The sequence below is a fragment of the Pollachius pollachius genome (assembly GCF_949987615.1).
Source record: "Pollachius pollachius genome assembly, chromosome: 6".
Classification (NCBI taxonomy): Eukaryota; Metazoa; Chordata; class Actinopteri; order Gadiformes; family Gadidae; genus Pollachius; species Pollachius pollachius.
The window spans coordinates 8,889,480-8,911,979 of NC_136939.1; the positions used below are offsets into that span (position 1 = coordinate 8,889,480).

The window sequence follows — 22,500 nt, forward strand, 5'->3', positions numbered from 1 at the left end:
GTATTGTTGCTGGTTCTTTATTTAAATCAAATAAATGACATTTAATTATTGAATGTTTTGTAATGTTGAAATACTTGAATAAAAAGGTTGACGTAGCCCAACGGCCAATGTTATGGCTTGAACTGTGTGTGTGTCTCTCTCTCTTCCTGTGATTGTCTGTTTATGTCACTCTACCGGCCCGGGGTACAGGGGGCTGGTACGGCTATAGGAGAGCTGCCTCCCTACTTCATGGCGCGGGCCGCCCGGCTGTCCGGCGCCGACCCCAACGACCAAGACTACCAGGAGTTTGAGGAGATGATGGAGCGGGGCGCTAACGCACAGGTGATTAGCACGCACGCACACACAGGCACATGCAAGCACGCACGCACACACACACACACAAACACACATATGCACACACATGCAAGCACGCATACACAAACACACACACACACATATGCACACACATGCAAGCACGCATACACAAACACACACACACACACATATGAACACACATGCAACCACGCATACACACAAACATGCACACACATGCAAGCACACACACACACACACATGCAAGCACGCATACACACACAAATGCAAGCACATGTACACACATGCACACACAAACACCTATCGTAATGGGCTGGTTTGGGATGTTGAAATCTCATTTAATCCATATCTACAACCTCAGAGATCCAGTGCATTGAAGAATGACAGATATTTATTTTATTACAAATAACAATATACTGTTCTTTCAAAAGTGTTAGATGAAGTGTTTGTCGAGGAGAGGCGATACGTTTGACGTATCAAATGCCGTTGATGGCTCATGTAAACACATACCTCTTGTGGTGTGTGTACAGAAGTATTTCCAGCACCTCTCTTTAACAGGTTTCTCTGTTTCCTTTAATGTCTCCTGCTCACATTCTCTGAGGGTGGCTACTTCCGGCCCAATCTGTTTCGCTCATTGTGAAATGACAGTAAAGAGACAACCCCCAACCATAGTGAAATAGCATAGTGTGTGTGTGTGTGTATGTGTTTGTGTGTGTGTGTTTAGAGGAAGCGGGAGAATGTCAGCCAGAGTATCAGTTTGTGTCATGTGTCAGTAAATGATTGTGTATATGTGCGAGTGGGAAAGAGACAGAAAGTCGGTGAATGCTCGTATCAATGAAGTTTGTGTGCCTGCGTGTGTGTGTGTGCGCGCACATGCTTGTGAATGGATGAAGTTGATGTCAATGAGTGTTTATATGAATGATTTTTTTTTTTTTTTTTTTGTGCTGACTTGAGGATGTGTGTGTGTGTGTGTGCGTGTTCATGCCCTACTAGCTGCTACTGGCAGCTGGGTACTTTCACAACTGAGTGACTCAGTGGGAAGAATTGACAAAGTATTTTGGTGTGAAGCAATGCCGTTTGCACCTTTTATAATAGTTTTCCCAGATCATACGCCCTCACAAGTGTTTCAACAATGCCCAGAGGCTTTTTGTCATCCATTCTTTGACACATGCCTTGCTGATGTAAATGGAGAACTAGAACGGCCATTTTGTTTTCAGATTCCTCTAATCCGACCAGCTTTCACCTGCATAGTTGTCATCGTCATGGAATGCCTTTAATCTTTCCACCTGCAAATAGAGAACCACTGATTTAATGTTGCACCTCCTGCTTCAAGAGACTAATTTAAGATGCCACTTTTAGGAGTCTTTAGCTAGGCTATATGCACTTCAGACAATGGTAGAGTTTGTCAGAAATAGACGGTTCAGGTACTGCAACAAAGCCTGGGAACACTTTTGTTCAACATGGACATAATAAGAAAGTGATACAAACCTGTATATTTTGTACACTTCAATTGTCAAAGTTAGGGACATGGGTAACGTCCCTAATTATAATGATTTTTGAGATTTACCCTAAATACTAGGCGAGTACTGCACACAGAAACTAGTCCACTATTCGTTGCTATTTTTCCACCTTACAAAAACAGCACAGGATACACGAAAGGCTAAAGAAATCTATATCTGAACCAAGACGCCATTGAACACGTTTAACATTGAAAACAACAAGCAAAGCTGGTTGGAGACAAAGAGATGTGGCCTAAAGGACCCGCCCACGATACCCCAGCTGTGTCAGGGGGGACGTCCAAGCATCTGGGCAAGACATCTGTCGAGACGCCTCGCTCCAGCCCACACCTAGGATATCCCCATGCCCAGCATCACTGGATGGAGACTGGCTCCACCTAAGGTCTTAGAGAGGGAGAGGTAGATAGGGAGGAGAGAGAGAGAGAGAGAGAGAGAGAGAGAGAGTATGCATTTCGTAACTACGCTAATGCTATTTCTGTTTTGTTCATGCGCTTTCTTCTCTCATTCTCAAAGTTACAAGGGGGGGGGGATCTTCCTCCGCATCAGTCTGACAGAGGAAGGACACTGCACTGCTCTATCACTCTGCTCACCCTCTCTCTCACTCTCTCTTCCTCTAACCTTTCTCCTTTTATCATTTCCTCTCAACCTTTCATTTGCGTTGGACATCTTCTCTTCTCTTCTCTCTCTCTCTCTCTCTCTCTCTCTCTCTCGCTCTCTCTCTCTTATATCTGCGTAGGGTGCATGTGTATGTTGGGGCACAGTGTGGCAGGTCTCTCTACCCGGAAAGGACATGCCCAGCCTACGGTAGCGGTCCTCTATAGCTGTCATGTTCTCTCATCTCATGGATGCGGTGCTTCTCGCTGGTTCTTAAGACGCCCGACCACCTCCGGGTCTGACTCCAGACCAGACAGTCTCTCAGAGCCCGTACCGCCACACCTCTTAACAGAGGGAGAGCCGGCTCCAAGGGGGGTCCGACGTAAGAGTCAAGCCCGCGATCAATAGGGTCGTCGTGGTTGGTCTGGACAGACCGACCCGGAGGTACGGCGGTAAAGAGGAGGGAAACCGCCACTGGTGTCGACGTTTCCTAGGAGAGTACGGTTATGGACAAGTAAGAGGTTTGGGTTTTATTGTTTTCAGACGGATGTCAAGGCGTGCGTTCCCTCACTCACGCTTGCCATCTCCCCCAGCCCACCCATGGGTGACTGGGACGCTGAGTGAGAGGCAGCGTTTGAATCTGTCGCCGCTGGACTCTGCCTTTCCTCTTCCACACAAGCTTCATGGGGGGATTTTTATTATTTATTTGTGGGTGCCAGCGGCTTGACTTAACTCCGCTGGTATGTCTCAGAGTGTGCGGCCCGGTGCCAACATCCTGCCCGAGCCGCACGTGATGATGAACGGTGGCAGGACGCTGTTTGGAATTTTAATTTTTCTCTCTCTGTCTTTCTCTCGCTCGCTCGCAAAATTTTTCCCCCAAAAAATGAAGTCATGGCGTTTTTAACAGCTCTAGACGCTGATGTAACGCTCACCCGCCATTTCTTCCCCCGCTCCACTTAAATCTTTAGTACAGGAGTAAAAAAAAAAAAGGAATGAAAAAAAGAAAGATTTTAAAAGCTCAGTGCTCGCCCCGCGTGCCTCTAGAAGATTCCGCGCCCGTCCCGCCAGAGCCTGAAACACGATAATGAAGTCATTTCCTGCTGTGGGCTGCATTCTTTCAAACGTTTTCCCTCCTCTCTCATCTTTTGATATATATTTTTATCTGGGGTGGAAGGGGTTAACAGGCTGTGAATTCTTGATTGCCAACTCCCAGGATCGTATCTCCTGTAACCCAAATCAGAGCCATCTGCACTGGGCGTGTGCCTGCCCGAGCCCCCCCCCCCCCCCCCCGCTTGGCCTACTGCTCTCAAAGGCTCTCTGTGCTGTGGTTTGCCCGGCCCTGTCACGTGACTTCTCCGAAAATGCCCCCTCCCTCTTCCTCCCCCTTTATTTCCAGTAAACTGTTTGAAAGGAGGAGGGGGGGGGGGGGGGGGGGGGGGGGGGGGGGGAGGGGGAGTGAGAGGGGGTGGGTGGGTGTTTGGGGGGGTGGGGGGTGGGGGCTGTTGAAAGGGGGGAGAGTGGGGGGGGGGGGGGGGGTGAGTCAGAGTTAAACCAGCTACCCCTTAACCACAGCTTGTTAAAGAATTTGTCAACGTGGACTCATGGGTGTGCATTAGTTTTGTGTGTGTGTGTGTGTGTGTGTGCATGCGCGTCTATGTACGTGTGTGTTGTGTCTTGCGCGCCTTTTGTGTCTGGATAGATTTGAATTTTTCTAGAAAGAACTGTTGAGCGTCAGTTGCGTCAGAGCAGGGCAGCCCATAATCGCTCCACTTCCTGTTAGTAGTTTCCGAGTGTGTGTGCGTGACAGAGAGAGAGCGAGAGTAAGGGCGAGACAGGGAGGGAGAGAGATAGAGAGAGGGAGGGAGAGAGATAGAAAGAGGGTGCAGGAGAGAGAGAGTGAGAGAGAGAAAGGGAGGGAGAGAGAGAGGGAAGGAGAGAGTTAGAGAGAGATAGAGGTAGAGAGAGGTAGGGAGGGAGAGAGAGAGCGAAAGAGAGAGAGGGGTAGGGAGGGAGAGAGAGAGAGGGCAAGGGAGGTAGAGAGAGGGAGGGAGTGAGAGAGAGGTAGGGAGAGAGAGAGAGGGCGAGGGCTGGCGAGGAGCTAATGAGATGAACTTTAGCCCGGTCTCCGTGTCGAGTGGGGGATTACGGGGGGGCACAAACCAAGCGAGAGATGTGTGTCTTCGCGCTCCCTGTGTGTGAATGACTTTCATTGAGAAAAAAAAGGGAGTGAGAGAAAGGGAGAGAGGCAGAGGGAGGCAGAGAGAGAGCGAGAGAGAAAAAAAATGTGCGTGGGTGTCTACGGGCTTTAGGCTGCATAGAGTTTCCCTCCACTGACACATACATTTTCCACATGGAGCGGATTGCTTTGTCTCCGGTTCTGCTCATAACGTCTCTGTTTGAACTCCGTGCCCCCGAACACCGGCTCCTCAAAACACCCTCGGAACACCAGGAAGAAGTATTCCTTTCTAGTATTTATTTTGTTTTTTTTCCTAATTTCTTCTCTTTTTTTTCTATTCCCCCCCCCCCCCCCTTCATTCCCTCTTGTTGTTGTCATTCCTCTGGCAACGGTAAGTGTGTGTGTGTGTTGTCGTGTGTGTGTGTGTGTGTGTGTGTGTGTGTGTGTGTGTGTTGGGACTGTTTAATATCAAACTCTCTCTGATCCATGTTGAGATCCCCCCACCACTTTGTTACGGGACCAGCCCAGCGACTGCCAGCGACGTTTATGTATCGTCAGTGCTAATCTTCAGACCGAATCAGGACCTCTCATCAGCAAACACGCCCTTCAACTGTGATTCACTTTAACTTTAACGTTTCCCCTCTGTGTGCCATCGAGCGTTGAATAAAGATGGATGAATCAAATCCTTTTTATTAATATTTTTGCTGAAATAAAACGGAAGAGACAAGGAGTCACACCGGGTCACGCGACCATTGCCAAAGGGCACTGCGTCGGTCGAAACGAATACACAACAAACACATATTCTGCCTCACACGGGTTCTGTTAGGGTCACCACGCTTGGGGACCTCACAGACACGTTCAAAGAACGAGAAACAAACGGCTCAGATAATTCATTAACACCCCGCGGCGGGCGTGTCGCTAACGCCGCCGCCTAGAGCTATATCTGGTCGGAGGAAGCGGTTGTAATAACAGCCCTAATACATGACCGAGACATAAACCATATTCAGCCCTTGCAGGCATTTCCCAGGCGCTTGGGGCGCGGAGGCACGGCTGCGGAGGAGAGTGCTGAGTAAAGCTCACACACAACAATGCACTTCTTTTTTTTCTTTCTTTTTTTCTGTGACACTGCACCCTTCCGAGAGACAAGAGCTCCCCAGATGCAGTGTCGGCTAAGCCCCACCCCGCCCTAGAGGCGGTGGCGGATGGGTGGGGCCTGGAGGAGGTGGGTGGTGATGGGTGGGTGAGTGGTGATGGGTGGGGTGGCCTGGCGGAGATGGTGAGTTTCCACGGGCTGCCGAACAAGCCCAGCCTGAGTGTCTGACTCCCGACCGCGGAAGATCGACACGTCCCGGCGCTCCGGAATTAGGGAGAGCCCGAGTGTCTCGTCCAGAGAGCGTAAATCACGGTGTCAGACGCACACGCACATAAAAAAACACACACACAAGCACATAAAAAATAACACACACACACACACACACACACATATACAAACCCATAAAAAATCACACACACACGCCCACACGCACAAAAACATAAAAAATCGCACACACACACACGCATAAAATTTAACACACAAACACATACTCACACACTCATTTAACCTCCCACCCCTCCCCTCTGTGCCCCTTTGTTGTCGCCGCGGTTATATGTCCGCCTGCTCCCTCCTTATTGGCTAAGCCCGGGGAGCTTGCATGTGCTTAATGGAAGCAGCCAGAGGGTCATGATGTCATCGGATGGATGGGATTCATGTGGTGGAATCTTGCGGGTCGCCATGGCGCTGATTGGTTCTGCATGGCTGTGCCGGCCCAGTGGAGCGCGCGCCGGGTTTCCAGGTACCGGCGCGCACAGACACAGGGCACGGCGGGTTCAGCCGTAAACCATACACATTCCTGTCCTCCGACAAGCTGCCCTGTCTCCCACTGGCTAAACACACACACACACACATACTCTCTCAGTCACTCGTGCACACAAATGCTCAGAGACACACATACACACACACACACACACACGCATTCAGAGATGCACACTCACACACACACACTTATGGACACACACGCAAACATAAACCCACACACACACACATACACAGGCAAACACATGCTTAGAAACAGACAGACAGACACACACACACACACACTCATAGAGACACACACACACACACGCACATGCACACACTGTCGCAGAAACACATGCAGACATACACACATGCTGTTACTCTCAGAGTCACACATGCACACTAACACATGCACTGAGAAACGTGCACTCTATACACTCCCAACCACACACAGTAAAACAAACACACACATACAATCACACAGACACAAATACTGAGAAACACACAAAGGGGACACACAAGGCAACTGGAATTAACAGGCTTGTGGAGAGCTGCCGTGATTGGATGGAGAATTTCAAACTGTGAGCCAATCATATTCAAATTCCCCAGCTCAACCCCACCCCCTTGTTATAGGCTACCTCCCATGTCTTTCAAATTTCCTGTCTACTGGGTCGGACTTCTCCGAGAATGAGTGTACTGTACTGGTTTTGTTGACCATATAAGGTATTGGACCCTCCAACCCCAGCCCCTCCCACTACCGGTGTCATTTTAATGCAGAAACAAAGGCCTCGTAGATAACGCTTGGATACACGATTAATTTCAGCACTTATGATCTAAAAATATTGATTTGGTTTTTTTATTAATTTGTGAGTCATTTAGTGGATATTTTTAGGGGTGAGAATGTTTGTATTTTGTAATAGAGCAGACATTTTGTAAACCCTGCAATAAATTGCAATCCATTACATTTAACAGAAATGAATACGGATGAATTAATGGTCAATAAGCAGCAACAGCTGATCTGAACATATTCGCAATAATTTAACACAGTCATGTGTGAAATAGTTGAGGATCATATGTATTAAGTGGAATTGGAGCAAAGAAAGAGGTTAAGGTTGAGTTTAACATAGTTTGAATCCCCTGAACTTTCTTTGTTAATTATTCATTTCTAATTCTAGTTCTATAGATGATATAGTTGATGTCTTTGCATATTTCTTCTTCACATTCTTCTTCTGTCTTTACTCAAAATAACAAACAAATGACAAAGAATGCATGTGCACCTCAAAAACAATGTTTATAATATCCATGACAAAAATAGGACTTAAAAAAACATGTTTTTGTATACCATATACTATTTATATGCTTTACTAAAAGCACAACATTTTAATTTGTTTGCTGTGGTAACATTTCTTTCAACACAATATATATGAGCACATTTTTATACATATATAGGTATATATATATATAAATGTTTTCATGTTTTGACAATGCAATTTCCTAAATTCCTTTGATAAGAAATATTAGTCCCTTTATTACCTTAATCCACTTCACAAATCACCGTTTTTTGTGATTTGTTTAGATTTCTCATCCCTGAATATAACAACGTGATTCATTGGCTGAGAGTGAGAGTTAAATTCCATGACTGTAACTAAATTGAACCAGAAACACAAACACTTAAACATAACCATGAATAGGGTCCCCCACTAGTCTAATAAAACCTAGTTTTCCCACAGAAATGTGCCGTATCGTCTCAAAACAGTAAGTGATTCGGCTCTCGCCTGATCGGGCGGCCGATCATGGAGAATCTTGCAACATTCCCTCTCCTCTACTCACTCATCCCCTCTTTCCTCCCAGACGTTTTAAAATAACATTGAGCTATAGATGAAAGAGTCTCTTCCTAGAAGAGGTATATTTAGTGGAGAGGATAGGTGTCATGGCTGTGAAAAGAGACCTCTGGTCCGGTCCGGGAGGGCAGGGAGAATTAGTGAGTCACTTGTTAAAACGACGAGAGTCTTGTTTCTCCCCAGACTAAATTGACAAATATAATGAAAAAGAAACAGACAGACAGGCAGAAGAGGGAGAGGTAAGATGGAGAATTTGAGCTCTAGTCCATTTGATCAATTTACCGGAATGAAAGAGATTCACCCTTTGCAGGGTTGAATTCAGGCTAAAATGATTAATCATCAGAGAGGTTTTTAGTCAATATAACCATTGGAAAGGAGTCACAATTTTCAGGGGAACTTCATTTGATAAGGCATGACATCAATCTGGAGACGGTGTTTCTCTGGGGCTTGAGGATGGGATTTTAGCAACAGGTGATTTGAAGGATGGACACAGAAGCACTCAAGCAGTGTCTTCACTGTCTAAAGGTGCTGCTCAATTCAAGCACTGTAAACAGGGATCAAACTGCTTGTATTATGCACAGATATGTGTATAAATGTTTGTTAAAATCTTAAAATCAGTTGTTTTGATATGAAATGCATTAAGATGTGTGAATCATTTAGATCCTGAATAAACATAGAATGGTTTGTGTATGCAGCTTTCAAATCATAAACTTATTTTTTACACCTTATATATTTCTTTATTGAAAATGTATTTAAATGATAAGCAAATTTATATTTAGATTCCTTTTTGATCGGGCCTTATTTCTTCAAGTGTTGGACATCTTCTGAGCTGCTGAGTCACATATATCAATCAATAGGATTTAAATAGGTAAATCCATTATTATTTGATTCTTTCAGATTCATATCTTTTTGGTATATATATATTGGGAAGATAAACAGGAAAGAAATCCATCTCCACAGTTCATCTATGACTAACATATATTTAAATATCAAATTGTATCCAAAATTATCACTTTCAACCTGAGGTTAAAATGTGTGGGATAATTGTAATAACCCTTATATTGTGTGTTTAACGTAAAAACAATTATTGTAACATTTTTGTTGATGTCAGATGATATTTAATGTATATTTATGTATTTGGTATCAGCTTTAGAGGATAAGCATACATTTTTTCGATAGCAATAATTGTTTAATCTTAAAAAATTATATAATTTGTTAATTGGATCGAATAATCACCAAAATAAAGCTCTTCAGACCTCGGACCTGCTTTTCCCCAAGGCCCAAGCTATTATAAATAACTGAAAATGATTATACATACAGTTATAGATTTATTATCTGCATAAAAAACACATCAGATGATTAACATATTTTTTGTAGCTGATTTTCTTTAGAAAAACTATCGAAATTATTTAATATAAACCAGTATTAATGTGTTAATTATTTTTCAGTGTGTTCCTCAATCATTGAAGAACACACTTATGAACGATACACAAAGACCTCAAACAAACATGTGTCTCATGCATAATTATCACATCTTTACACATATATATTTACCTAATTTATTTGGGTTTTATTTGCTCTTTTTTGTTTTCAGGACTTTGGGAGCAGAGCCAAGATGGCCGTTCACAAGCTGATCCAGCAGGTTGGATTCCTGGGGATTCTTGCTTGTGCTTCTGTAAGTAAAGCCCCATAAAAGAGATACTGAATAGATAAGACACATTTTCACAACCCATTACATTGAAAGCACCAGATAAAAACGAAATAATGGTCATCATCATTTTTATTGTGGTTACATTACATTTTTATAATGTCACATGAAAGCAAAAGAGTGTAGTGTACGAATATATATTTTTTATGGTAAAATAACACGCAACACTGACCATATGTCACAAGTCATTTAAAGTCATTTAATGCCCATTCACTTAAAGTATAGAAGCACTTTAAATGTAAGATGGAGCCTTATATTGACTTAAAATCATATCCATAACATTACTCCGTCATTCAAAATTCAGTACGAGTTACATTCCTCTTATCTTGGCAATTAAATGTCTTAAAATGATTATTTGGTCATATGCTGATAAATAATGTAATGACTAATATAATTTTGTTTCCTCCAGATACCAAATCCTTTGTTTGACCTGGCTGGAATAACCTGTGGCCATTTTCTTGTCCCTTTCTGGACTTTTTTTGGAGCCACTCTCATTGGAAAAGCTGTGATCAAAATGCACATCCAGGTAAGCTGTCATTCATTCTTCCATTAACAAGGAATATAAGAGCATCCATGAATTACACACACAAACGCATCAAATTGCAATGTGTTTTTTAGCTGGTGTTACAAAAAAAGCAATTCTTTTTTTAACAGAAAATTTCGATAAGAGATTCTATAGTTTTGTGTTTTCAATGTATTTCTGGTGCTGTTTAAATGGTTAGTGGATCAGTCAGTCATGCTTTTGTGTGTTTGCGTGGACAGTACTCAACTGGCAACAGGGAGGCCATTTTGTGAAGCTCAAGTAGAGGCAGTCAACCATTTTGTGAATGTAGCTGCAGCAGCTAGAGCATACAGTGTACAGTAAACTACAGTAGTGGTGATTTCCCTGTCTAATGTCGTCGAACGATTATCTCATTCAAAGAATTGGAACTAAATGAAATGTGAGTAATTGAGATTGATGGACCCTAATTTGGATTTCTATGTTGTTGTTGCTGGGAAGTATACCTAGATGAGAATTTGTTAAGATATATAGTTAGCACCAGCATAGGCTGGCAGTATGGTTTGTATAAGCATAAGTATTGTCAAAAATATGCATTGTATAAGTTGAGTTGTAGTTACTCGAACACTAACATTGTGTGATAGTTTTGTGTGTGTGTGTGTTTTTTGTTCGTGTGTGTGTGAGGGTGTGTGTGTGTGAGCAGCTGCGTATGTGCATGTGAGCAGACTTGTGTGTGTGTGTGTATGTGTCAGCAAGCATCCCTGTGTCAGTGTGTGTGTGCGTGTTTGTGAGAGCATGCTTGCTTGTGTGTGTCCACTCAGCCACACCAGTAATCGTAGCAATACCCAGATAGCATTGTTCTTGCCCCCCAAAAAAAAATTGGGGGAGGATGTGTGCAAGGTTGGTGTGTGGGAGAGAGAGAGAGACAGTGAGACAGAGAGAGAGATTTAGAAACAGAGAGAAAGAGAGACAGACAGAGAGAGACAGAGAGACAGAGAGGGAGACACAGTGAAACATAGAGACACAGATAGAAAGACAGACAGAGACAGAGAGAGAGACAGAGAGGGAGAAAGAGAGAGAGACAGACAGAGAGACAGACAGCCAGAGAGACAGACACGGAGAGAGAGAGAGAGAAAGAGAGAGAGAGAGAGAAAAAACAACACTAAGAGACAGAGACACAGACACAGAGAGAGAGGGACACACACACACACACACACACACACACACACACACACATGCAGCGACAGAGCGATAGAGACACACACACACACACACACACACACACACACACACACGCAGCGACAGAGAGATAGAGACACACACACACACACACCCACACACACATACAGACACACACACACACACACACACACACACACACAGAGACAGAGAGAGCATGGTAGAGGGCAGCATCAGGGTTACCAATTTGCGGCGGCGGCGGCCGCCTCCCGGGGTCTGCGCAGGGGGACAGATGCCACGGAGGTGGTCCGGCTGACACATCACCAGCGGGGGGGGTGATGGAAGGAGGCAGGGGGGGAGGGAATTAGGGGGGAGACTGATACTGTACATTACAACCAGGGGCCCCTCCATCCACCCGTGCGTGGAGCGGTTAGGGGTGGGGGGGCGATGGCAGGGTGAGCTCCCGCTCCAGGTTGGGGTCAGAACCGGAGTTATCAGTTCTGTTCCTGTACTAAACCCTGTGTGTGTGTGTGTGTGTGTGTGTGTGTGTGTGTGTGTGGCGCGAGAGTTCACAGGAAGCGCTTTAAAAAGGAATATCACTAGCCACATCGTCACAAAAGCACATTTCTAGCCATTGTGCGATTATGTGTGTCTGAATGTGTGTGTGTGTGTGTGTGTGTATGTATGTGTTTGAGGATGCGTTTGTGCGTGTGTGTGTGAGTGTGTGCGTGTGCATGTTCGCGTGATTTCTAGCCTTTGTAACGTGCGACTATGTGCGTGTGTGTGTGTGTGTGTTTATGTGTGTGTGTGCGTGAATGTGTGCGTGTGCGTACGGGTGTGTGCGCGTGTGTGAATGTGCCCGAGTGCATGTGCGTGCGTGAATGTGTGCGTGTGCGTGTGCGACAATGCATCCGTGCGGGTTTATGAGTGGGTGTCCCTGTGACCGCAGGGCTTCAAAGAGCCCGTCTGATGTGCACTCCTTCACCTTTTGGCTTAGGTGTGTCCCTCTATGGTCCCACTGTGACTATATAGTAACCGTTAGGCAGCTCACAATAGCCCCGGTGACAGTGACCTACTAGTTCAACCCGGGGGGGGGGGGATGACCCGACCTCCATGGGTCCGTACCACTTGTTCACATATCTCGGTGTCCCCGTGGAAACGCAACCCCACGACCCCGTGAGCATTCTGGGATCCGGGAGCTAGGCTTGTGAGTGACCCCCGCTCTGACCCCTGCTTCCTTTCAATTAACGGGATGGTTTTAGGATGATGTGCGGTATCATTTTTTACACACATGAGTGCATCAAATTGCAATGTGTTTTTTGTTGTACTTGTTTCAGAACAAAGCAATGCGTGTGTGTGTGTGTGTGTGTGTGTGTGTGCGGTGTCTACTCTTGCTTATCTAGTGAGATCAGTTGAGCAACTTTCCTTTGAAGTCGGTAATTTAAACACAGTGCCCATTTCCTAGAAGCAGAAATAACAGCACAAAAAAAACACGTTACTCACTCTTCCTCTGTCGGCCATTTTCCTCCCCTTCCCTTCTGGCCACCATCTTGTTCAGAATATCTGCTTTCAGTTAGGGGGGGGGGGGTTGCACTCCAGGGAACTAATGAACCGTTTTTTTCTGACGGTCAATACTTCCACTCATGGCTGAAAAGTTGTGTCCGTTAGATGTGTTTGCGGGGTGCACTGTAGTGTGGCTGTGTTGTTGTGTTAGTAATACACTAAAAACAATCACTGAATATACTTTGGTGTCCAGTGTTGCCGGTGAAATTCCGTTCGTTGCCGCTGTGTTGCCTGGGTGATATGTCACCCGAACCTCCCAAAGAACAATAGATCAAAGCCCAGCCCATCGGAGCATGTCATTGAATTGATAAGGGTAATTAAAAAAATAGACTGGATTCAGGCGCAATATCTACCAAGTTCACAATATTCTAAGGTGCCAGTTTAGTCTTTCATGATTGGGGGGGGTGTATGTGGTGTATAAACAGTGGGTGCATGGCCCTGTAAGGTGCCCCTTAACAGTGAGCTCATGGGTGAGTGACTAATTATTTCTCTCTCTCTCTCTCTCTCTCTCTCTCTCTCTCTCTCTCTCTCTCTCTCACTCTCTCTCTTTGTCATACAGAAACTGTTTGTGATCGTCACCTTCAGCAGGCATATAGTGGAGCAGATGGTCACTCTCATCGGGTGAGTGTACACACCCACACATACCACACACACACACAAACGTACATGCACAAGCATATACCACACACACACACACACACACACACACACACACACACACACTAGTAGAAACACACACACACGCATCCTTTTTCCACAGAATATAAGGTGTGTCTATATTACTAAATTACTGTGTAATACTGTGATAACTTCCAAAGTACTCCGTTGTCTTTGCGTCTACGTGTGTGTGTGCGTGTGTGTGTTGCTACAGTGGGCCACACCGAAAAAAAAATGGCGTTGTTGACTGGCAATCAATGAACAAATACTTGTTATTTAAAGGGTTTCTTGCAATCATTTGCCATTGGTTGTTGCTGGACTAGTTCTCGGAAGCGCTTGGTAAATTTGATGGCGATGGCTGGGTTTGGATGTGCTGACTGGAGGAGTATGTGCACAGACATGCAGGCCCTCCGTCACCGGAGGAGATTAGCATGGCTCTGGCTCTGCCTCCACATTCGTTCTGCCTGCTAAGGTGGATCCCTGTTTCCATAGCGAAGCCCAGTGTCTTATCTCCGCCTGATTTCATAGAAAACTCAGGTCTTGTAGAGTGTGCGTCCTGTAAAGTGTTTGGAAAATGTTTTGGCTGGCAGAGGGGGAAAGGACCACATCATATTTCACATGGCTGTTGTCAACTTCCTCCTATTTTGAGTCAAACAAAATGTGTGTGTGTGTTTGACTGTCTGTCTGTGTATGTGTGTGCTTGCATTTGTGAAGAATATGTTTCACCTATGCTATTTGACTCATTTTCGGCCTTGACTGAACATTATAACACTGTGTGTGTGTGTGTCTGTGTATGTGTGTGTGTGATCATGAAAGTAAAGAAGTTGTTTCACCTTTTTCGTCCTTGAGAGAACATTATAATAGTGTGTGTGTTTGTGTGTGTGTATGTGTGTGTGTGTGTGTGATCAAGAGTGTAAGAGTCTCTCCTTTCACCTTCTTTTTGACTCACCTGCTTTCCGAGAAATAAACGTGTGTGTGTGTTTCTTCGCTATGTCTCGTGCTGCGAGCACCATCCTGTGCGAGGACAGCCTCCTTCTGATTGGCTGAACAGGATAGTGTACTGCGCAGGGTAGGGTAGCGTAGCGTAGCGTAGCATGGCACTGGAAGCTGATCTGAAAGCTTAGGAAACAGGCTTTTTGTGTTTGGTAGAAGCAAAATAAGCATGTGAATGGCTCATAGTTAGGTTCATTTTTATTTCACATCACACAAACACACACACAAGCACGCACGCACACACACACACATGCACACAAATTTGCAAACACACACAAACAAACACACACACAGACAAACCGATTCAAACATAACACAAGTATTGCATCACATGAACATTTTGAACACTTTCATGCCAATACACACTCACACACATACACACACACACACACACACACACACACACACACACACACTATTATAATGTTCTCTCAAGGACGGAAAATTATCAAATAGCATAGGTGAAACAACTTCTTTACTCAGACAAACACACTCACTCACTCACTCACACACAATAAAAAAGTATAAACCCCAACATGCTTGTGAGTAGATACTTGACTTTGACGCAGAAGGGGTAACCCTGGCAGGGGGAGGGTGTGACTATGGCTGCTTAAAGGTGTAGGTGAACTGATATGGGTGAGCTGGGTGCTGAGTGCATGGAGAGGGACCTGCAGGTACTCCCACCAGGTGCCAGGGGTGGCAGCTGCCCCCAGCGCACCTGGTGGGAGTGGCCCTTATTGTGTACAGCACACACACACACACACACACACACACACACACACACACACACATACATACACACACTCTCGTGCTCTCTATTTCCAGTGTTGTAATCAGAACCTACAATTGCGCCATCTTACATCTCTGCCACGTCGGATTGCTTTCACTTTACTTTTTCGGTTGTTTTCAAAATAATTTGAGGGCAAAATTTTGGTCAATGCCTGCTTATCTTTTTTTGGAAGTACATTTCTACGGAGACCATAACCATAAGCATTCTCTAGTGTTCACTATGTTACATTTACAAATGTCTTGAAGCTACTTGTGTGTGTGTGTGTGTGTGTGTGTGTGTGTGTGTGTGTTTGGGGTTGATGGTTTCACTGTGACTCACTAGGTGTTGCGTAAAGGGAAGTCCCCCCCCCACACGTCAACCTGTTAACCGTCGCTTTCCTTCCTGGCTCAGGCCTTTTCACCTTGACTCTAGTTTTTGTCTCTCTCTCGTTTCACACACCGCTGGTGTGAACTACTGCCTGGTGTGAATGGACGTTCGCTTCACAGTTGTGAGCCGCTTACATTCGGATTCAGATTCACTTTTGATATTCTACTAGACGTGTCGCAGCCTCGAACCCAATTATATGCAGGCACAGACGTGTGTAGGCCTACCCACGTGTGCGCGCCAACACATACACACAAACACACTTACGCACGCACGCATGCACACACAGACACACACACACACACACACACACACACACACGCCCAGAGACACACACACGCACACACATAGTTATTTGGGAATTGCACTGACTCAACAGATTTGTTTTTTGGCATTTATTTTAACATAAATAAAAAATGTTTGAGTAGAGCTATCCCAGGTTTCTCCAGCACCTGTTTCTGCTGCTTTATGATGCTCTGGGCTGGAAATACTTCCTTATTACTTTTAGGAAACAAACTGTTCCCTGAGTAACAGTTTTCTGAACAAATATTAACATTAACAGCACATGGATTGTTTTGCTTTTTAAATATATATATATTGCCGTCATCAATCATTGGTGAAGTTGAGGTTGAGGTTTAGTGATGGGTTTTTAATCAACTCTTTCATTTGATATATTGTTTTAGCATAGATGTGAAACATGTTTCACTGTAGTATTAGTAAATTGGTCCCTCCTGCCTAAATAGCGGTGTGGTTTTCATTCGGACATTTGTCATTGAGGCTTGAACTAATGAATGATGTTGTGTTTTTCAGATTGAGATAGCCTGTGTTCCCTAAGAGTGTTTTTTTTCTCTTTCGTGACTTGAGTTTCTGGAATTCATTGCTGGACTTTGGTTTGTTGTGCCTCCATCTTCACATGACTGCATTCATTATTTCCGGTTTGCAGCTCGTCAGGTGAATGGTAGGATTGCACAACTTGAGCCGCTTAGGTGCTGACGGCAGGTAGTGCAACTGTTTGCATAACATACCAGAAGGGTGAATCAAGATTATACTATGGTTTGCCAAAATTGTCTCAAAGATGCCTACATTTATGCCTAAGGGTCAAAAAATATTATTTGACTAATTTTAAGTTTTTCTGTTTTGTAGTGTGAAATAATGTATCGAACAGTCATAGAAAAGTTTCAAGTCTTATAAGGACACTTATTTTGTTCTCTATTTATGTTTATTTAATGAGTCTTCGAATCAAAACCTCTTCCAGATTTCTGAATTATTCCTGGGTTGTGGGTGGCTAATTTCAGAGATTACTCTGTTCATGACTAATCTCTTAATGCGGTTCCGTTCCCACATACCAATGAGAAGAGATTTCTCTAAAAGAGGGAGACTTCGATCTTTAAAATCATACCTGAGTGGATGGTGGAAGGGGGAATCTTTTTCTCAGAAAGTAAAGATCATAATTTGAGCAAGTACATTTCTTGAATTGATATAAAAACCAAAACCTTCATCTATTAATTAAAGACTTTTGAATGTTTACTCCTCAAATGTGAAAGAAAAGAATACAGATATTGAATACTGAGCCTTTTCTGCAAGGATATTCAGGCATCAATTATCAGGCTTAAGTTATGATCCTTTATAACATCCATAAATTACGAAAGATTGGCTTAGGTTTGATTAGTATAATTTAGTGACAAACGTATTCTGTATTTATTCCTTGTTATTTACCTCTGCACTAATCAGAACAGAAATATTTTCTAGCTCCAGCAATGCTTAACATATTATTTTTTAAAGCAACTTTTCTGCCAATATACAGCCCTTCTTCAGTATATCTTGTGCTACTGTAGCTGGAGTCATCGAATGCTGCGTCGGGTCTCTTCAGTGGAAAGAACCGCCCGTCGTTCTCTGAGTAACGTTTAGTGGAAAAGCTTGTGTAACCTGGACTGCATCCCTGGGACAACGTGTTCACAAAACACCCAAAGAGATAACACGTTTGCATCACTCCTCTCAACAAGAAATCATGGCCTAGCAAGTATTTCGTCCAGATATAAAACGCTGATTCTGTTAAAAGGGAGAGATTTCTCCTCCAGGGAGATTTGGAAACCAAGCTATTGTTTGATGTAGAAGTGAATGAAACACATGATGGCCCTGATGGTTTATTGACTGCCTGTCTCTGTGAGGGCATCCATTTTGGAATTGCTGCTTTCATCCTCCCTGTACAGGGCAGGAACTGATAAATGCAGACCGCCGGTGACCACGGAACGCTTCAGTGACTCGTAAAAAAAAAGAAAAGATAGACAAGAGCCATAAACCGTCCTAAAACCCGAGAGCCACGATGTCTCTCTGGCCCAGTAAACTGATAAGCAGCTCAGAAAGAGTTGTCTATCTGATCAGACTTGTTAGCTTTCTCACTTCCTGTGACTAATCTCCAGATGTCTCTACGGTCGCTCGCTGACACATCCACACTCCACACGTTGTTTAGTTTCAGGGGTCTACAATAGCTGCAGTCATCAGCTTTTTGGGCTCCTTAAGCAGTTTAACTTTTTACTGTTATTTTTATTCAGCAATTTATAGTTGATGTATGGGATGTGTGTGTGTGTGTGTATGTGTGTGTGTGTATGTGAACTTCATCCTTGCCAACTGTCTTCATAGGGAGTAAATCTGCTTTGTCTACTCATGTTACTGTGTCTATCTGTAACTAGTACTAACACACACACACACACACTCATTTTAAATTAATCTCTGTCAGGTTTCACTTCTTGCACTGATAAACTTTCGCTTATACACCCCCCCCCCCCCACACACACACACAAATGCACATGATCAAAATATTAGTACTTGGTTTCTTTGGAGATAGATTGCACTCATCCTCCCTACTCATCACACACACACACACACACACACACACACACACACACACACACACACACACACACACACACACACACACACGTATGATCAGTAACTTATGGTCTTCATACCAATGTCGTTCCAGAAAAAGCAGATATTTATTAAAAACAAAGAAAATAAGTTTGATTTCAGGTTTTATGGCTGTCAGTGTTATAAAATACAGACAGACAGATAAACAATTAGGGGGTCCAGCCAGCCTGCCTGATGTTCAGGGTGATGTCTGGCTCTGGGTAGGGTATAAGTGATTGCACCACCGGCCAGATGTGATGATATGCGGGGAAAACACACACGGGGTGAAAACAAAAACTAAATACAGGAAAGACAGACTGGGGGCCATCTTCTGTGGGGCCGCTGGGGCCTTAATGTGCTGATTCACTAGTCTGCCTGTCAGTCTGTCTGGGCCGGGGGGGGGGGGGCGCAGAGGGTTTCTGAAGTTTGGGCCAAAGGATTCCTCCTTTCATTGCAGTGGAGGAATCATCTGCTGACACAGCGTCTGAGATGGAGAGGGACACACAGAGACAGAGAGAGAGACAGAGAGAGAGAGAGAGAGACAAAAAGAGAGAGACCGAGAGCGACAGAGAGACTGACAAAGAGACAGGCTCAAAAGAAACCTCGTCCATTCAGGTGGCACGCGACTCGCTTTGTCTCCCTTCTCGGCTTGGTGCCCTGAAAAGTTTGAAGTGAACCCCGCAGTCAAGCCATGACGGCTTCAACCCACCGGGCGGCTCTTGTCTCTTGGCAGTGTGTGCCGTTTTGTTTTCAAGACTAGGGTCTTGAGGAGTGTGTGTGTGTGTGTGTGTGTGTGTGTGTGTGTGTGTGTGTGTGTGTGTGTGTGTGTGTATGGGAGGGGGCAGGGGGGGTTATCCCTGCTTACAACACACACACACACACACACACACACACACACACACACACACACACACACACACACACACACACACACACACACACACACACACACACACACACACACACTCACTCTCTCTTAAGCAGTAAAGAGATGGAGGGAGAAAGAGAGCGACTGAGGCCCCGTCCACACAAAGCCGATTTTTTGGTGAAACCACAGAAGTCTTGTGCGTTTCGGCCGACCGTCCAGACGGAGCCGGCGAATCCGGTGCCCAAAACCGCACATTTCTGAAACCACCCTCTGAGGTGGTTTCAAATCTATCCGGACCTATGCGGTTTCGTGTTAGGATTCGTGTGGACGCCTGAAGCGCATACGATGACGTCATTAGCCCCCCCACCAGCTGGGGGACGTCAGAGGTCGTCATTTGCATTCTTTTTGTAGCTTTAAATAAAGCCCCTTGATAAATGTAATTGCTAACTGTACATTAAAAAGTATTTCTGCTCAATTTAAAAGGTTGAATCTCCTCGTGACTGAATGTTTGTACACAGCGCGCAGGCTTGATGCGCTTCACTTTTTCTGTGGAGAACCGGCGCCTTGAATATTTACTGCAGCGTTTCTACAGCTCGGTGCGGTTTCGCAACGACTCCGTCTTTACGGAGATGCTCCTGAACCGCATAAAACGAAACCGGATCGTCTTCGCCCGTTTCGGCTCCGTGCGGACGGGGCCTGAGAGAGGCAGAGATACATTGAGAGATAAGCTCTGCCCATGGGAAAGCTTTCTCCAGTCCAGTGGAAACCTGTGGTGGGACAGTGGGGGGACTGGGATTCTACTTTTCCATAAGAATGCCGCCATTTCCATCCCAGTGCATGGCACAGGCAGGAGTGCATTACCAGCACAAAGGGCGTGCAGGTGGCTCTTTCCTCCGACCCCCCCCTGCCTGATCCTCCGTGAACACCGGAAGCCTGAGAGGGGCCCCACAGGGTCTCTGCAGGCAGCTCTCCACCGCGGGGGGCCGCCAGGGGAACCCTAGATCAGGCCTGGGGGTTCGAAGGCAGAATGTTACCGGAAAATATCTGTAGACCCCCCCCGCCCAGCCCATGTTGAACCAGACATTAAGGCGTCCGCTCAGTTGAACTTTTCCTGTAATTGTTGTTTGGATTAGATTAAAATTGAAGTCTAGCTGGACTCGTCTTGCATAGGGAGGTATTTTAATGTGCATAATTTATTTTTTATTAGTGTAATGAATGCACAAGCTCAAAGGGCTGGACATGTCTAATCAACAGATGTTTGAATATGAGGTTGAGAGTTTGAACCCGAATGAGCACCAGGCAGTAATTTGGGCCGTATCTGAGACGATCTGACTGTAGCAGCAGAAATTCTGCAACAATGAGACTATCATTTTGTCTTATTGCATCCTGATCAGACAATCAGAACCTATTCTGTCTGCACAAATTTTTGTTTTCGTGCCTTAACAAAATAAAGAGATTGTCGATTTTGTACGATTTATAAGAGCAAAAATCATAGAATTAGATTAAGTAAATCCCTTTACGATCTGAAGAGAAGGTGAATTGAATTAATTCACTAATAGTTTAATATTTCACAAAAAAAAAAAAAAAATGCATTGTTCAGGGCTTGATTTCACCTTTCCTCTATGGTGTCACAAAATCTTAATGTGATGAAATGTTATTACATTTTTCCAACAAATTTAACCAAAATCAAGAGTAAGCTTTTTGATTAATAGTTTAAATGAGGGAGATAGGATTTTTCTGAAGTCTGTCTGAGAATTTTTTCTTAGAAAAATCTTAGACTAATGGGACAATTCATCCCATTGATGGACCCAGTTCATCTCCTTAAGGTTATGGGACTTTCATACCATATCCATTTTTGTTATGATTTTTAAAGTGGGAATTGGGTATTCCTTAAAAGCATCACTAACCTGAACGAAAGTACAGCCAAAATCTGAAACTGAAAGTGAATCAGACAAAATCTGCCTTCTGACTTTCTCCTTCTATCTTTCTATCAGCGAAAATCATTACCATCTCAAGTTTGACAGCTATCCAAAGCTCTACTATGATGCTGGAAATGAAACACCAGTTATTAAATATATAGCCAATTGACTTTTATAATTGTTCACAGATTATGCTGTATTTAACTAGAATGCATCGTTTTCTTTAGAATTCAACCAACCGTCAATAAATGTAGTCAAAGTTCAAACGCAGTAATGTTGCCCAAAATGTTCAAAATCTTAATTTTGGGCATATTTGTTCACATTACATAATGGTATTTTATGATTTGCTATTATACTTTTAACTTTTGCTGAGATATAGTATAGAAAAGACAAATACCTTTTCATGTATTGTTTACCCTGTATAATGTTAATAATACAAATTGAAGCATCATTTTATAATTTAATTTGAGAGAAGACATTTAATGTACTAAAAAATGATTTAAGGAGCAACAAAAGGCTGAATGAGCTTATCGCTCGGGTACAACCATCTTAGGACACTTCCTCAAACCCATTTACGGGCAAAAGAAATCAAGACATTTTCCTGTTTATACGATTTTTTTTCTTCTTCTCTTCATTCAATTAGTCACTGGAATGTTCTGCCGGGTTGGGTGGGGTGGGGTGGGGTTGGGTGGGGTACTCTAATCCACTGACCTAAAGAGTGACAAAGATGTTATTGATCAAGGTCTGCTCACTATGCCTGCTCACACACACACACACACA

The 22,500-nt window shown here is 44.2% G+C and overlaps 1 protein-coding gene across 1 annotated transcript in view; it reads left to right on the plus strand.

The window, feature by feature from the left end:
- LOC307077611 (vacuole membrane protein 1-like) overlaps nt 1-22,500 on the plus strand; it is a gene marked incomplete at its 5' end in the record, with an annotated part of 53,889 nt that overhangs the window by 20,278 nt on the left and 11,111 nt on the right. Inside the window, 4 exons of the mRNA XM_079739041.1 lie at nt 190-321; nt 9,869-9,949; nt 10,392-10,508; nt 13,783-13,844. Of these exons, the coding sequence (XP_079595167.1) occupies nt 190-321; nt 9,869-9,949; nt 10,392-10,508; nt 13,783-13,844 (392 nt within the window). The remainder of the gene's footprint in view (nt 1-189; nt 322-9,868; nt 9,950-10,391; nt 10,509-13,782; nt 13,845-22,500) is intronic.